This window comes from Petaurus breviceps, unplaced genomic scaffold (genome assembly GCF_028583685.1).
Source record: "Petaurus breviceps papuanus isolate PSGF00001 unplaced genomic scaffold, PetGlider_PUasm1.0 184, whole genome shotgun sequence".
In the NCBI taxonomy this organism is placed as follows: domain Eukaryota; kingdom Metazoa; phylum Chordata; class Mammalia; order Diprotodontia; family Petauridae; genus Petaurus; species Petaurus breviceps.
In genome coordinates, this window is record NW_027185793.1 from 11,674,480 (window position 1) to 11,693,288 (window position 18,809).

Here is an 18,809-nt window from a genome sequence, read left to right on the forward strand (position 1 = left end):
TAGTAAGTTTATTTCCCACCTTAGAAATTTGATTTTATATTTCTAATTTTCTTATTTATTTTTCTCTGGAAGCATGCTTGTTACATGAAATATGGTGCATCTTTATTGCATACTGTTTTAAATAGAGGGATTTGATGAGGTCTATATTTTCTATTTTCTTTCCATTCTGTCCAATAAAGTAAAATGATCTAAGAGTTTATTATATACTTTAGGGCCTCACTAAAATCTAACATAGATATGACATTGTGGCATGGAAATGACCCTATATTTTTGAAGAATATGTCAACAGAACACAAACTCTAGGAAGTTTTGCCAGTCTAGAAAGACATTGAGTCTAGTACTGTCTCCACAAGTTTCTTGTGTCTTATCAAATCATTTTTTCCTTAGTCGAAAACTCATAAAGATAATTTTACAAAGTTGTAAGGAATTTTCATCTGCATTAGCAGAGGTGGACTGTGTATTTTGAAGAAATCACAGTTCTTTAACTTTCTGGAGATTGATATTATTTAGATTCATTTGACTATTTCAAAATATGATTTTGTTTTATGTGATTACTCCATCAATACAGGATGCTAAAACTTTTCCAAAGTCCCTCCAACAGTTGTCATTTTCTTTTTTTGTCAACTTTCCTAATCCAATGGGTATGAAATAGAATTTCAGATTTGCTTTAATTTGTATTTCTGTAATTGCTAGTAATTTGAAACATGTTTATATGGCTTTTGATAGTTTGTATTACTTTTAGAACTATTCTTATTTTTTAACCAAGCAATTAAAGAATGGCTCTTGTTTCTATAAGTTTAACTCTATACTTTATGTATCAGAAAATGAGACCTTTATCAGAAAAAAAAACTTGGCACAAAGCCCTCTCATCCCAGTTAGCTGATTCTCTCCTACTTCTAGTTGAATGGGTTTTATTTCTGAAAACTTAAATTTTATGTAATCAGAATTGTCTGTTGTGGCTTCTGTGGACCTCTCTATCCCTTATTTGATCCATGGATCTGGTAATTTCTCTCCTCTTCCTTTAATGTGCTTATGATATGACCTTTTCTATCTAAATCCTATATCCATTTGGAGTTTATCTTGATGTGAATTGTTTGTCTAAACATAATTTCTCCTAGGCTGCTTTCTAGTTTTCCCAGAAGTTTTTGTCAGATAGTGAATCTTTACCCAGTGGGATCTTTGGATTTATTGAGTAGGATCATTTGATTCTTGATGTTGTGAACCTAATCTATTCTGTTGATCATCTCCTGTTTTTTATGAGTACCAAATTGTTTCAGTGATTACTGCTTCCCATAATACTTTTTGAGGTCTGGCATTACTAGGCCTCTTAACTTTTCCATATTTTTCATTGTTTCCCTGAAATTATTGACCTTTTGTGCCTCCTGTTGAGTTTGGGTATCATTTTTTTTCTAGCTCTGTAAAACAACCTTGTTTAGTATGACCCTGAATAAAGCAAATAATTTTGTTACTATTTTCTGTTTTGTTATTTGTGGTATTTTTTGTTGCCCATCATGTCCAGGGCCTGCCAGCTCTTTTCTAAAAAAGAATTTATCATGTAAAGACATAAAGCTTCTGGGTAATCTTCAAGTCTTTGACTTCTTTCATTCTTTCTTCCTGAATTCTACTTTCCTGAATATTTCTCACCATCTCTACCTTTCACCACATTTGAAGTTACTAAAACGGAACTCTTGTTTTTCTTCCCAAAGTCTCTCTCCCCTCTTGACTTACTGATTACTGTCCAGGTTAACATTGTCGTCCCAGCCCCTCAAACTCAGCTTGTCATCATAGATTTCTCACTCTTATCCCACATATCCAGTTTATTAGCAAGGCCTGTCAATTTTACCTTTGCAACATCTCTCAATTACACCCACTTCTTTTGACACTGCCACTACTTTAGTGCATACTTTCATTCCCTCATGCCTGGACTATTGCAGTAGCCTGCTGGTGGGTCTCTCTGCCTCCAGTCTCTTCTCTACTCCATTCCATTCTCCATTCAACTGCTAGAATGATTTACCTAAAACATAGGTTCAGTCACTCTCCTGCTCACTAAACTCTAGTCATTCCACATCACCTCCAAGTCAAATACAGTATCCTCTGGTATTCAGAGCCCTTCATAACCTAATACCCCTCTACCTTTTTAGTCTTCTTATCCTTTTTCCCCAATGTATAATTGTTTATCCAGTGACACTGGCCTCTTTGTTCCATGAACAATACATTCTACCTCTCAGCTCTAGGCTCCATATATCTCCTATCCCTGTAATGCTCTACCTCCTCATCTTTGCCTCCTAGCTTCCTTTAAGTCCCAAATAAAATCCCATCTTTTACAGGAAATCTTTTCCAAATCCTCTTAATTATGGTGCCTTCTCTCTATTAATGATTTCCTTTTTGTGTGTGTGAGTATGTAGCTTGTTTGTACTTTCATTGCATCTCCCATTAGATTGTGAGCACCTTGAATGTAGGGACTGTCTTTTGCCTCTTTTTGTTTCCCAGCTCTTAGCACAATACCTGGCAGATAGTAGGTATTTAATAAATCTTTGTTGACTGACTGGTCACTGCTATTTGATCTGTACTTAGTGGCTCTCTAGAGCCTGGAAGGTTTTTATATCCTCACGTAACCAAGGCTAGTCACTGTTTCCTCTCTTCTTGTCTCCTGTAGACTTTTTCATAAATTACCAAATCAATTCCTCAGCCAGTTTGCTTAATTTTGGTCAACCAGTTAAACCATGTAATGTTTCTGTGGGCATACTGAATTACATGTAGCTTAACTAACTTTCAAATAACTTTCCTGTGAGATTTCCAGTCGTCTGAAATATAGTGAGTAAGGAACTCAAAGTCACATTGATTGGATCACAAAGTGTGGGAGGGAAGTAATGTCCAGTGAGATTGGAAAGAAAGGTTAAAAAACCTGATTCTTAAAGGCTTTAAATGCTAAAACAAGACATTTTACATTTGATCCTAAAGGCAGTAAGAAACCATTTGAGTTGACTGAGTAGGGAAGAAAAATTTTCATAAGGAAAATTATAAATTTTATAATTATAAAAATTTATATAAATTTATATATAAATTATATCCAGTTCTTTTTATTAGGAAAATTAATTTGGCATTATTGCCAAATTATTGGATGGACTGGAGTGGTAAGAAATTTGAAGGTGGGGAAACGAATTATGAGGCTGTTGCAGTAATCTAGATGAGATTTAAGAAGGGTTTGAATTTAGGTGATAGCTATGTGAATGGAGAAGAAGAGATCTTATGAAGGTAGAATCAGGAAGTTTTGGGGTAACAGAGTAAAAAGTCCCGGATGATGGTGAGATTAGGAACCGCAGAGACGTGAAGGATAAACACAAGGAAGTTCAGAATAAGGAAAAATTAAGGAGGAAAGAAAGATAGTAAGTTTTGTGTTTAGACATATCGAGTTTAAGATGTGTCCTAGAAATCCCATTTGAGATGTACAATAGTCAACGGGTGATATGAACTGAAGAAGTAGGGAGATACTAGAACTAGTGATTTAGAAATGAGAATCATCTGCAGAGAGATGATAACCCATGTAAATTGATGGGATGATCAAAGAGAGAATATAGAGGGAATAGGAAAGACCTAGGCTATAATTATTGGGAACACAACAGTTAGGGTGTGTGATTTTTATATGTTGAGCCAGAAAAGTAGAATCTGAAGTCTCCCAGGTAGTATGCTGTGTCACAAAAGCCCAGAAATGAGGAGGAGTCCAGAAGAAGAAGGTGGTCAGTAGTGTCAAATGCAGAAGATGGGGTAAGAAAGATTAGGTCTTAGAAAAATCTATCAGATTTGGCAAGGGATCACAGATCACTTTGGAGAAAGCAATTTCAGTTGAGAGATGAAGTCAGAAGTTAGATTGCAAAGAGTTGAGGTGTGTGAGAAGAGAAGTAAAGGCAATGAGTATTAACAGTTTTTTTCATGGATTTTGACTGAGAGTAGAAATTTGAGATGAGAGCTTTGATCCATTTATCTTTTCAGCTAACTTATACATATGTAGGTATGTATGCTTATACATAGCTACCAAAAACTTGCGAGTAGATATGGATATATAATGCTTAAACCAGCATTTTTACCACTTTCTATTGCTCTGTTGCAGAACAGTTGACCATAATAGTTTTCAATACAAAAGAAGTTCTAAAGCTAAAACTGGAAGTGTTAGTGAATTTGGAAGAACTTTTAAGTTAATATTTTGCTAGTGAAAATGGAAGTTTATTTTTTGGAAGGGATTTGGTGGGTGGATAAGTGGGTATGAATAAAAAATAAAAGCAATTAAAATTTGCTATAGAAGGATGAGGTAAAAACTAAGTAGATAAGCGTCTTTTATGTTGTAATGATGATAATTTATTTTAAATCCTTCATAAATAGAAAACATTTAGTTGGAAACAACTCTTAGATTATACAGAATTAATGCATTAGTATTTCAGCAATTTTTCAGTTACTGTAAGTTTATAAAAAGTGTTCCAACAAAGCAGTCCATATTACATATGCTTGTCAGTTAGAATTTTATAAATTTAGTGAGAAAGCTGATTAAATTTTGAATAATACTTTGGCTTTAAAAATGCAATAGGACTGAAATCTTGATTGGAACAAATGTAAGCTGGTGTAATGAAACAGGCTTCCTGAAAATCTGTGTGGAAAAGTATATATAACAATTATTTCCCAGAATGAGTACTGGTGATCATAGTCTCTAACAATCATTTTATCTTCTTTATTGTGAAATTGTGTGATTTTGTTCAGATATTAGTTTTAAGGGTTATAAATTAGATTGGAAGCTTACAAATAAAAGCTAAAAAAATGTCATGCTGTCACTGTGTTCAGAAATTCACTCATTTTATGGTTTACTTCTTTGGGAATGATGGGTCATTTAAAGTAATTTTTTTTCATTTTATGCTTTCTTTTTTATATTATCTTGAAACTTTTCTATAGTACTGCCTTTATGGGTCCAGACTTTGGAATCACAGAGTAATTAAAGCTGTTAAACTAAATTCTCATGGTGGATCTACATTGTATTGATTCTTAGAATAAAGTGGGTTCCATTATTAGGAAGTATGTCATATTTACTATTTTGAAGCAAAAATTATGAAATAACTTGCATTTATGTAGTGCTTTATAATTGTAAACAAATTCATGTGGTAAGTAGCACAAACATTATTAGTCCACTTTAACAGAAAGAAACTGAATTTCAGAGAAGTTAAATTGACCCTCCCAAGGTTACAGTTAGTAAATGAAAAGTGACAACTGGATTCAAGGCTTCTGACTATTACTAGTCTGTAAACTAAAGTTTTCAAAAGTGAAAATTTTGTTTTCAAAGACATGATTAATCGACTTTCTTCATTCACATGGATATGTGTATAAGCCCATTAAAATGAAAGATAAAATAATAATACTTTTTATTTTAATCTTCAGTGTGGATCAGATAGAAATAAAAGTTATACTCTTCCAGAGGATTATCTAAAGCTTTTTCTTTAGTTGGGTTTTTATTGTTGAGAATTGAATATATATCTAAATGGAAAGTTAATTTATACTTTCTTATTTTCTTTAATTCCATGAATTAAAAAGATCATGCATTGGGGCGGCTAGGTGGCACAGTGAATGGAGCACCGGCCCTCGAGTCAGGAGGACCTGAGTTCAAATTCGGCCTCAGACACTTAACACAAAAACTAGCCATGTGACCTTGGACAAGTCACTAACCCCAACTGCCCTCCAAAAAACAAACAAAAGATCATGCATAGCTTCAAAGACCTTTTAAGTAACACTGTAGAAGTTATCTGTTCTTCCCAGTGATGCTTGGGTAAAATAGATTGACTTTATAAACAAAGATAATGAGTACTATGTGTGTGTGTTATACTAAAGTAGTGCTTTGTTACCTGCAGCCATTGCTGAAGGTAACACTTTGTCTTTGGATGGTGAGCAGAGATCTTGTCCCTTATTTCCTATGTTGTTCACTAAGTTGGGAAACTTCTGTAGGCAGAGATTATTTTGATGATTTAATTTCAAAAATTTTAAAGATTAATTGATTTCCAGTGCTTTGTGGCTATTTCAATAAAATACTCCTATTAACGTTCAAAAAGATAGTACTTATAAGTCCTTTTTGTTCACTGAATCATGGCAAATCAGTATTATAATGATCTGAGTTTTTTTAAACAGTTTTTTTCTTAAATTAATTCCAGTTAAACATTTTTGTAGGGGCAAAAAATGGTTGATAAGATGGAAAGATATGCCTGTTGCTATGCAGGGTATTCTAATTAGAAGTGCAGTTTTAAGCCTTCACAGCTTAAAGCCATCATAGGTCAGAACTATACTTATACTTTGGGGACCCCCTATATGAAAGGAGATAATTTTTTTTGTCTTCTCCATTTTTTCCCCATGAAATATAGATGATATCATTTAAAGCTTTATTAGCTTAAAATTGCACTAAGACTTTTGGTGCATCCTATATAAACTATGAACAGATAAAATAATGTAAAAACTTTGAAACATTTCTACATAAAATAGTTCTAACAGATTGATCCTCATTTCTGCTTAATGGTAACTTACAGTCTGATTATTGTATGGCTATTCTGTATGGTTGATACTATTAAATTTCTTTTCCTTTTCTTTTGTTTTTTTGGAGTCAGGGTTAAGTGACTTGCCCAAGGTCAAACCCTGGTCTGTCTGACTCCACATCCTGTGCTCTATCCACTGTGTTACCTAGCTACCTAGTGTTATTAAATATTCCAAATAATTTTCTATAAGCTTCGAATATATAAAATGAAGAATTTACAGTATTGTGAGTGATAAACATTTCAGTAAATTGCATTATAATTTAATGGTTAACATTAAAATATATTTGAAATGTAATTGAAGTAATATCTCAGGTAGCATAAGCAGTAGATAATTGAATAATAATGTATATTTGAAGAAAACCAATCAAGGTGTCAAAAGATGTTATTTTCCTGAGGACAAACTGTCATTCAAGACTTATCATGGAAATAACAACTCTTTAGTTTTAGATAATTAAAACTGATGGACAACAGACAGCCTCTAAATTAATGCATACCTATAACTAAAATAATGCCAGTGTAATTATGATCCATTTTTCTTGGTTAAAGCATTATATAGAAATAATTTTAAAATTATTTATGTAGCATATATTTATTTAAAATGTCAAATCATGTCCTAGTTAGATCAAAATTGATTTGTTTTTAACTTTTTTTTTTCACAATCTGCAAAGGATTTCCACAATTGATTTAACTTAACACTGTTGTCCCTTCTACCTCTTGTTTTATGTCTCTATTTCATTGCCATGGGTCTCTTCATTAATTCAGTCTCATACTTCTTAATCCTCCTCATTCATATTTTTGTCAGATTATAATCAGATGGATATAATTCCTTTGTTCTATACTTAATCATTCTGAACTCTATAAATTTATTTTATTTCACCTTTTCACTCCCCTTATGTGTTAATAAAGTTTTCTTTTTTTAATCCAACTTTTTTCTTGGGTGATATAAAGAGAAGGAAGTTGATTTGGAGGAAATGTAGTATAATGGAGACCTTTTCAATATGCCAGTAGCATCACTAGAAAGATTCTATAAAGGGTAGCTACTTCAAAAGCTTTAGGTGGGTACCTTTGAGTAGGAATTGAATATAGACTATTGTAGAAAGGAAATCTTAAAGTGATTAAATTGATGGTTCTCCTTCTTACCTGACTTGTGTTTCCTGAAATCTTCTGATTTTCAAATCTATGAGTCTTTTTTCTTTGGCCTCTCTGTTTTATTTGCACTATCCTTATCTGTTTTTCTTCTTATGTCTCTATTTCTATGCTTCTTTTATTGTTTCCCCAACACTTGCAAGGTCAGTGCTCCCTAAGGTTCAGTCCTCACGCCTCTGCTAGTCTCTAGTTTTACAGACTCCTTCAGGGATCTCATCCACTTAATAATTTCATTGATCATACCTGTATGGATGCTTATCAACATTATGTTACCAACTGTGACCTTCTTTCAAGGTCTGAGCTCACGTACTAGCTGTGTTGGACAAGGTCCGTTTTTATCTCCCACTATTACCTCAAATTCAACATATCTATAAAACCAACATTATCCTTACCAGCCTTCTTTCTTTCTCTCTCCCCGCTACCCTCACTGTACATATAATATCTCCCTAGGGATCATTTTTACCGCTCCATTTTTTAAAAGAATTCATAGCAGCTTTGATCTGCTGTTTCCAGCCTGGTCCTGTTCTCCTCCCCTTAGGCAACCTGGTGCCCATCCCTCCCCCTACTCCCAGGGGCTTACCATATTGATGCTGGCCTTAGAGTAGACACCTGATCTGCTTAGCCCACTGCAGCTCAGGATACCCAACAGGTCTCATTTTACAATCTAATTCCACCTGTATTTTCAAACCGACTTCACATTGCTTTCCCCCATTTCCCTACCTTCTGACCTCATTGCTTCTCTACTATTACCTATGCTGGCTAGGAGAAAACATGCATGCTTGATTCTCTTTATTTAGTATACCATCTATCATACTGAAGCTATTTAGCATATCATTTAGCCAACTGATCAAAATTTGCAATAAGGTAGATTATAATATCCTGTTGTGCAACAGTGTTTCTTAAATCTATTTTGTACCCTCCTGAGGTTACACCTTCTTACCTATTTTCTCCTGGCTCAAATATACTTTCTATGCTAGGAAATAGACTCTTCAATATGTCAAACAGGTGTTTTGTTTTGTTTTTTGATGTAGGATAAGAAATGGGTTCTTAGTCATGAAGATGTCACATTGGGAGAATTACTAGGCAAGGTAAGTAATTAAATGTGTTAACTTTTAAAAATTCAGTTCAAGTTTGAATTTTATATTGGTTGTAAAGTCTTAAGATTTCTCTATTTTCTTTGAAACTTTTTTCTCATGTCCTAATATTCAGTAAGGTTTGAAACTAATTTATGAAAGCATAGTACCACATGTATGTATATGTGTATATGTATATGGGTGTGTGTGTGTATACGTACAGTACAATTTTGCTATATTTGCCCCTTAAAACAACTAAATTGAAACTGAGGAATAACTTAAAGTTTCTTAATGACTTAAAAATACCCTACATAATTTTTTTTAAAGAAACACAAGTAAAAAGTCATCTCGTTACAAAATAACAAATGTATATAACTTTAAATTAGTGACCTTATAAAGGAAATGAAATAATGAAAAATTTTATGTAGAAGTAGGGTATATTTAAACAAATTATAGTCTTTTTTCTTTCTCTGGGTTATATGACAAAAATAGTTCAAGAAAAATGAAATATTAACACTTTTGTTTTTAAAATTCTATATTGTATCAAATTATATGACCACATTGGATAAAAGTTTTAAATATAAATCATCTCAAGACAAGAAACAGTTTTTTTGTGGACAGTGTACATGTAGAAGTGTTTAGGGGGCCAATTTCAATGTCAGGAAGACCTAGATTTAAGTACTATGTCTGATACATACACCTTTATGGTCCTGGTTAAATTTCTAAGTGCTACTGTTACCTATAAATTGCAGAACAGTGGTAGCTGTCATAAAGGGAATTTCCTTAATGGGATTTTCCTACATCAATGATATCACATCTGGACCCTTCAACAAAAAGTATATGAATATATAAGTATATGCAGCAGTGCCTTGTTTTACAGCTTGTTGTTACACAGATTTATATAGAATACTGGTCAAATCACATTTATCAGAACATAGAAACCGTATATAATAAAAGACAGTTGTATGATTTGCCTATTCTTTTTCCCCAATACTAACTGTATAAGGGAGTTCTGATGAGTATGTTTTGGCTCAGTAAGAAATGGAAGAAAAACTAGTGAGAATGGAAGAAAATGAATGCAAATTGAGTATTCTTTTGCTTATAATTCAATTGTAATGTTTAAATGTTAGTTTATTTAAAAGATTGATTTATATCTTTATTAGACATATTTCTACACAAAAGAGTTGATTGATCTTGACTTCATGATGTGAAATTCAGGACAATGTAAAATCTGAACATTTGTGAAAGGCAAACAATTTCAATTAATGTCTTGTTAATTACAATACAATATGTAAAGTAAAGAGATTATTTTAGGAGAGCATAAATTTTTATGAAATTAGTCATGGTACCTGGATTATAGTAGGTACTAATTAAGTGCATGTTAAATTATACTGATAAAATTATACTCAAAATATTTTTTCAAGATATAAGCTATTTGACAGATTCACAAAATTTAAAAAATTATCATTATATATACATATAACCTTATCTGCTACTGATGTAATAGTATTGATTTAATGTGTAAACTTGGAAAATTTGGGGGAAAGCCCCAAACTAAAGAATAGTAATAGATGTTTGCTTTCCATGTCTTAATCATTCTGCATAGAAACATGCATTTATTATCTTTAGATAAGAAAAAAGTGTATATTGTCCATGAATCAAAAGATACCATTGAAAATCTAGAGTAATAAAGGAATCAAAAATGAAAAAAATTAATAAATAACTATAATACAGGTAGAGCAGTTGTCAAACAAGAAAAGAGAGTGAGGCAAGCTGAAATATTCAGTAGTAAGGAAAATTTTCTTTTCAATTAAAGAAAAATCCTCTAATGAATTCTTATATTTAGTCATCTTATTTTTTAAATACTGTTTTGGGGGTAAAAATAAAATTGAACTCCATAGGAAATTTTTTCAAAAACTTAATAGCACGAAGTGAAGTAGAATATGCCAATTTTAATAAGTTTAATTATCCTTCTTTGAAAGACTACATCCTCTAGAAAAACTATATGACAGTTGATAAATCATTCCCTAAGAAATTCTTCAAATAGAGGAAAATTAACCACTTCATAATGCTTGTCAGTGAGTAGAAAATAGAATTATCAAGTGAACAAGCATCTTTCTTGGAATTATGGTAAAATTGGTTATTATAAAATTCACTTACTGCAATTCAACCCCACCCAGATCAGGATATAGACTTGATTTGACTACAGAATTACTGGGTATGTCACTCTTCAGGTCAGAAACCATCAGTGACTTTATTGTATATTCAGAAAGCCCAAACTCCTTTAACTTTTCATTAAAGACACATTTTAGACTCCAAATGACCTTTTCAGCTCTTATCTCCTTCATTTTTGTCACATATCCCTAGCTCTTAACTATACTACCTCCTATTCATGAAACATACCCTCTCCTTTCTTATTTCCACACCTCTGACTTCTATCTCTTCTTATAGGCTTTCAGAATCACAGATATTGTCAGTCAACCAGTAAGCATTTATTAAGTACCTACTATGTGCTGGACATTGTGCTAAGCAAAGAAAGGCAGAGAACAGTGCCTACTCTCATTGAGCTTACAAGAGGGAAGCTTATAGCTTCTCCAGTGGGGTAGACAACATGCAAACAGCTGTGTCATACAAGCAAGACATATACAGGATAAATAGAGGTAGTTATGAGAAGGAAGGTGCTAACAATAAGAAGGTTTGGGAAAGGCTTCTTTTAGAAGATAGGATTTTGTTTGAGACTGGAATGAAACCAGGAAGGGCAAGAGACAGAGATAAGTAGAAAAAGATTTCCAGGCATAAGGGAAAACCAGTAAAAAATGCTCAAAGTCTAGGTCTAGAAATGGAATATCTTCTGTCAAGAATATCAAGGAGGTCAGTGTAACTGCATCAAAACATAAATGGAAAGTAAGAAGTATGTGAGGAGACTTGAAAGTAAAAAGGGAGTAGGCCATGAAGGAATTTAAAAGCCAAATAGAAGATTTTATAATTGATCATGGAGGTAATAGGGAGGCATTAGAGCTATAGTATATAGTATAGTATGAGCAGTGTGATATGACGAGACCTTAGTTTAGCTTCAAGAAGATCAGTTTGGCAGCTGAATGGAGGATGGACTGGATAGGCACCAAGCAGGCTATTCAGATAGTTCTGGCACGTGGTGATGAGGACCTGCATCCAGGTGGCCACAACAAGAATATTAAGAAAGTGGAATTGACAGTTCTTGGCAAAAGATTGGGAAATAGTAAAGTGGGGAGTTGAGGATGACACCTAAGTGGCAAGATTTAGTAACTGGGAGAATGGTGGTACCCTCAGTAGTAATAGGAAAATTAGTAATAGAAGAAGGGTGGATGAGGGAGGGGTGGTGGGACAGTTTTGGACACATTGAGTTAAAGATATCTATAAGACATTTAGTTCAGAACATCCAATAAGTAGTTAGAGAAACTAGAGTGAAGGTGAGCAGGGAGGTTAGGGATAGATAAGTATATCTAAGAATCGTCAGCTCAGAGATGATAATTGCATGCATCTCTTCTTTGAGAATTCTTAATACCCTTGTAGCAAATGGATCATATAGCGATAATATGTTGATCTAGATCTGGGAGGGAACTCACTTGTAAACCATCCTTTAAAGACAAAAAAATCAGGGCCTAGAAAGACTGACTGGTTTGTAGCCACATAGGCAGCGTCACAGAAAGGGTTTGACTCAAGTTCCCTGACTCCATAGTCATTGTGGGTAGGCAAATATATTTATAAATATTATGCACACACACACACACATATACATACATATATATGTGTGTGTTTTTATATATATATTATATACATACATACATTTTATATTGTTATTTGTCCTTCATTCTTGAAGAAAACCATGACATCAGGGAGGTAATTCCATGACATGCAAGTGAATTGGTTTTAAGCGAGGGAAGACTGTGCAAAGTCACCTGCCTCACTTTCTGTTCTGGAACCATCTGGGTCCAGTGGTGAGATGTAGATCAGGACTACTGGAGATGGCCCTGGACATAGCAGGAGACCTTGGTCTTTCTAAGCTAAGGTCTTTAACAGGTCTCAGTTTGACTGAGGCAATACCCATTCAGGGATTAGGGCTAGGTAAGAAGGATATCAATTGTACCCCCATGATAAAAGAAATTTGCTACACGGAATCATGTAGAGGCATTTCATATATAGACACGTAAATGCACACATGTATATGTATGTACACATAATATAACATGTATTATATTACATAGTATATGATATAGTATGTATAATATATATCATATATAAGTAGATACATGATATATATCCTATATAAAAAACATATAACAACAAATGGAAATGTGCATAAATGCTAATAGTACTTGTTCTCTGTAAATCTTTGGCAAGGTTAGTCATCTGATAAAACATGAAAATGTAAATTTTTGCAATTAAATTTTATTAACTTGAAAATAGTAAGCATTGGACAGCTAGGTGGCGCAGTGAATAGAACACTGGCCCTGGAGTCAGGAGGACCTGAGTTCATATGTGGCCTCAGACGCTTAACACAAAAACTAGCCATGTGACCTTGGGCAAGTCACTTAACCTCAATTGACCTCCAAAAAGTGAAAAAAGAAAAGAAAATATTAAGCACTTTTAGAAATATAAAATATGGTTACCTTGTATAAAAATCCTGAACTTATAATTTATTTTTAACCTGAATGAGTCAGGAATAACAACTAAAATTAACACCTTTAAAATCATTATTTCCGGGGCGGCCAGGTGGCTCAGCGAGTAAGAGCACCGGCTCCAATGTCTGGATGACCTGGATCAAATCCGGGCTCAGATACTCAGCACCACACCCAGAAATAACTGGCCTTGTAACCTTGAGCAAGTTACTTAACCCCAATTGCTTTAAAAAAAAAATTAGTTTCAACCTCCGCCCTAGCTGAAGCTTTTATCTAGTTTCTTAAGTTCCTAGATAAATTAGACTACTCTCATCTTGTACCTTTATTTATTATTCCATCTCTTTATCTTTATTCACACCATCCCAGTGACTAGAATAGACTCCCTCTCATTCAGTACCATTCTCATTTCTTTTAAAGCCCATCACTTCCTTAAGACCTAGATCAAAAATTACCTTTCCCATGAAACCTTCCATAAACAAAATCATAAACAAAACCCCTTGAAAAGAGAATCCTTTTAATCCCAGTGTCTAGCAGCACACCTTGAACATAATAGGTACTTAATAAGTTTGTAGAATTGAATTGAAAGTAAGGTCTTATTTCAAAAACTATTGATAATTAATCCAAGTAATTGAAAGTTGGTTATAGTAGATTTGTTGTATTCTAAATGACCAGTGGCTTGTTCACAGAGCTTCTCAGAACCCCTTTGACAGTCTGGTATAAAGCCTATGGATTCCTTCTTGATAGGTTTTTTTTTAATTCATGTAATAAAATTTTTGTAAAGGTTGTAAACAAATTCAATTATTTTGAAATATTTATGAATCTGTTAAAAATTAAATTTACATTGGTAGAATTGTAAACTGATTCAATCGTTTTGAAGAGCAATTGGAATTATGGCCAAAGAGTTATAAAACTGTGACCCTTGACCCAGCAATACCACTATTTGGTCTGTTTCCCAAAGTGATCAGGGAAGAAGAAAAAGAACCCATATGTTCTGAAATATTCATAGCAGCTTTCTTTTTGGTGGCAAAGAACTAGAAATTGAGGGAATGCCCATCAGTTGGGGAATAACTAATAAGTTGTAGTATATGATTGTGATAGAATACCACTGTGTAATAAGAAATGATGTGCTGGTTGATTTTAGAAAAACATGGAAAGACTCATGTGAAATGGTGAAAAATGCAGTAAGCAGAACCAAGAAAAAGTTTTACACAGTAACAGCAATAGTGTTCCTAGAATAATTGTGAATAATAAATTATTCTAAGCACTATAAAAATTCAAATCAACTATAAAGAATGTGATAGAGAAAGAACTGATAAATGAAAGTATGTATACTATGGTTTTACATATTTTTATAAATCTGTCAAATGTTAGCCTTCAGTAGTACGGGCTGTGGATGGAGGGCAGGTGAGAGTTCAGAACTTAAAATGTAACAAAACAAATAAAGAGAAAAAATTTAAGTTTAAAGCCCTTAGGTTAAGTATTTAGAGAGAGTTAAGAGAAGGCCCAGTTCAGAGCCTTGGAGGATACCTCCCCAAAATTTATTCCTGTTTTATGACATCTTTGAATTATCTTCAGATTTTTTCTTAATTGTATATATATGAATGTGAGTGTGTGTTACATATACATACATGTGCATATATGGGAAACATCGTGAAAAATAAAAAACAGCAAATCCTGAGTGAGACACTTCTCCCACATGTTTCAGAAATCTGGACTCAGTTCTTTAATATTTCCATATTTTATTTACAAACGCTGACGTTTCCCAGTATGTGTGTAATGAAACTGGTGATACATTTTGAGGAAGTTCTTAAAGTTCTGACAAAGACCGCAGAGTCTTATCTTAAATGTCCACACAGGGAGCACCTGTTGAATGGGCGCTGTGGCCTGTCCAAGATAACTCATTGTTTTCATCAGCACTTTGAGACCAATAGCACATTAAGGCATAGCAGTGAAACTCATTTATATTAATTAGCATTTAAAGAGTGCTTTCTCAGATAAGATCAGAGTTTGAGGTTTGAGAGAGTGAAACTTTAGTCTTTTTTCTAAGAATTACATTTCTTGGACAAAGTCTTTTTAGTTTCCTCCTTTTCCTCCTCTTTTACTTTTCCTCCCCTCTTTCACTTCCATCTTGTAAGACATTGGTATAATTAGGTAGCTGAAAATTAGAAACCATTCCAAATTTTTTTTTCACCCAAATATCTGACTAAATCTAACTTTAAACCTTTGATCATGATAATAATACAATTTATAATCTTTTCTTTTATTTTTCAAAGATACATGGCAATAGTTTACTTTTAATAGTAAGTATATTTTCATTTTCAGGGTAATTTTGGTGAAGTATATAAGGGAACGTTAAAGGATAAAACTGCTGTGGCTGTAAAAACTTGTAAAGAAGATCTTCCTCAGGAACTGAAAATAAAATTTTTACAAGAGGCCAAGTGAGTTCTCTAAAGTAATCCAGATTTTGTATTGATGGCATGTTGAGGAATTCATTATGATGTAAAATTTAAAACACCTTGAATTGTGGTCCGCTAATGTGTCAGTGGTTTGTGAACCTAGTAATTAACTGTTTCAAAATCTGGTTCTACTTCTACAGAAATCAATAATGCTTTTGAGGTGAGCTGTAGCCACAATGTACGTAGCACAGTGAATAGAGTGCTGGGCCTGGAGTCAGGGAGCCCTGAGTTTAAATTTGTCTATCTCAGACACTTATTAGGTTTGTGACCCTGGGCAAGTCATTTAATTTTTTTTGCCTCAGTTTCTTCATCTGTAAAAATGAAGTGGAGGGGTGGCTAGGTGGTGCAGTGAATAGAGCACCAGCCCTGGAGTCAGGAGGACCTGAGTTCAAATTCGGCCTCAGACACTTAACACTTACTAGCTAGCCATGTGACCTTGGGCAGCCACCCAATTGCCCTTCCAAAAAGCAAAAAAAAAAAATTTTTTTTTAAAAATGAAGTAGAGAAGGAAATGGCAAACCACTCCAGTATCTTTGTCAAGAAAACTACAAATGGGGTCACCGAGAGTCAGACTCAACCGAACAGCAACAACATAGAACAATTAGATAATGGTAGTCAAATAATTCAACTATTAAATAACATCCAGTATGGACTTTCCAAGTTTATCTTAAATGAATAAGGCTGTTATAATCTCATTTATACATCACTATGTAGAGCTATACATGTTCATGTACACATCTAAATCTCTATTCTTGCTAAGTTTACATCCTCCTCATTAGAACCTATGCATCAGTTCTTTCTCCATATCTTCCTATCTCCCATTTCCTAAGAAGCCATATTCCCTTTCTTCCATCTCAGAGTTCTGCCTTCTCTTTAACCTCTCAATTCCATCCTCCCCAGTTCCACTTGCTAATTATTTTCACTTCTTTCTACTTTTAAGTAAAATTGCATGTCCTACCTTGTAAGCCCTTATTATGTAAAATGTTGAAGATATTTAGTTGCTGGCACAGTCAACACTAGGTACAATTAAAAACCATTTAAGTAATAGTAACATTTTTTCCCTCCCAAAAAATATGACTGCAGGATTTTATGATATTTGATTCTTTCTGTTGCAGGGAAGCTAGGAGGCACAGTGGACCTGGAGTCAGGACATACCTAAGTTCAAATCCTCCCTCAAACACTTGTGACCCTAAGCGAGTCACTTAACCTGTATGCTTCAGTTTCCTCATCTGTAAAATGAGTCTGATATTAGCACTCACTCAGGATTATTGTGGAAATAAAATGAAATAATATTTGTAACATGCCTTGCAATCCTCAAAGTGTTATTAGCTATTGTTATTTCACTTAAAATTAATTTTTTAAATGACTGATATAATATCTCTTAGTTTAAATATTAATCTGTGGTCCCTGTCTTTTGGGAAACTTGGTAAATTTACTACTACAGTGCTAGGCATATTACTTCCCACTTATGCAGCCATTCATTTATTGCATGTTGGAGAATTTGAGACTTCTTTGTTCCATTGAAAACTTTTTCTGAGAAGATTTAAAAAAAAAAACAACCAAGTCTTAGGTTTCCCAAAATGGAATCTACATGTGATTTTTTTTTCTAACAGTCCTGCCAGACTTGTAAAGATACCTCTCTTAATTATAGACATTCTTTTCATACTTCAAATGTGCATGTTTTCTAATTGTCTATACATTTCTATACTATCGTAATGTTTGTATTCTGTTCAGCTTTTAAAGATCTTAATAGGTGACTCCTTCCTCCTTTTCTAGTCTTCTTACAATTTCTTCCCCTTCAAACCCAGATACACTGAACTACCTTCTATTCTTTTTACCCTATGTGTTTCCCTATACCTGGATTGCTCTCCATCCTCATCTCGACATTTCAGTTTCTCTGACTTTCTTCAAGATTCAGCTCAAAAGTCACCTTCCTAGAGGAGACCTTTCTTGATCTCTCCAGCTGAGAGTACCTTCTCCTTTGAGATTACATCCCATCTATTCTATTTATCTTCTATGCATCTGGTTATTTATGTTGTTGGGTCTTTTCTCCATTAGAAAATGATGCCTTGTAGGGGCAGCTAAGGTGGTGCAGTAAGTAAAGCTCCGGCCCTAGAGTCGGGAGGACCCGATTTTGGTTCCAGCCTCAGACACCTAACACCCACACAAAAAAACTAGCCGTGTAACCTTGGGAAAATTACTTAACCCCAATTGCCCTCCAAAAGGCAAAAAAAAAATAATAATGCCTTGTGGTAGGCACTTTTTTTTTTTTTACCTTTCTACAGTGCTAGCAGAGTGCCTGGGGTATATACTAAGTGTTTAATAAATACTTTTTTTTATTAATTTATTTATTGATACATTACTTAAAGTTTTCCTTACATTTCTTTGAACATACCTATAAGTATGTTTTTATTTTGATAATTTGTTTCATTTCAGTTAATCCTTTTGACCTACATGAGGTCAAGAACAGCTTCTCTAAAAATGAATGATGGTTTCTATAGGATATAAAAAGTAATACATTTGATTAGTAAATATCGTCTATAGAAAAAAGTTGTGAAACTTTGTCTGACATGTTTATAATATGCCAAGTAAAGAAAATTATATTTTCTGATGGGCATAAAAAGTTAATAAACATCATCATAGAATAGAAAATTTGGGATTGTTGTCTCATTAACTTCCTGCCATTTATTGTGATTCCTACTCATAATGTTAGCTGCAGAAGTATTTGTAAAAATGTTTAACTTATTTTCTGCTATACAGTTTGATAGTGTGTTATTTTAATATAGGTAATTTTACTAATATACTTTTTAGCCTTTAATAGACCCAAGAATCTTGTATGTTTTGAAAGTCATTTAATTTCATGTGTGTAGTCATGCTGGCTGATTAATGGAATTTCTTTACTTGCTAAGAAAGTTTGCA

At 33.6% G+C, this 18,809-nt stretch overlaps 1 protein-coding gene across 11 annotated transcripts in view; it reads left to right on the forward strand.

The window, feature by feature from the left end:
* Positions 1 to 18,809, forward strand: part of FER (FER tyrosine kinase) — a 288,611-nt gene that overhangs the window by 140,429 nt on the left and 129,373 nt on the right. For 10 of the 11 annotated variants that reach the window (XM_069088134.1, XM_069088138.1, XM_069088142.1 and 7 more), the window contains 2 exons: positions 8,735 to 8,791; positions 15,757 to 15,872. In XM_069088134.1, the coding sequence (XP_068944235.1) occupies positions 8,735 to 8,791; positions 15,757 to 15,872 (173 nt within the window). Of the gene's footprint in view, positions 1 to 8,734; positions 8,792 to 15,756; positions 15,873 to 17,005; positions 17,139 to 18,809 lie in introns of those variants that run through there. The other variant, XM_069088144.1, reaches the window with a different exon arrangement.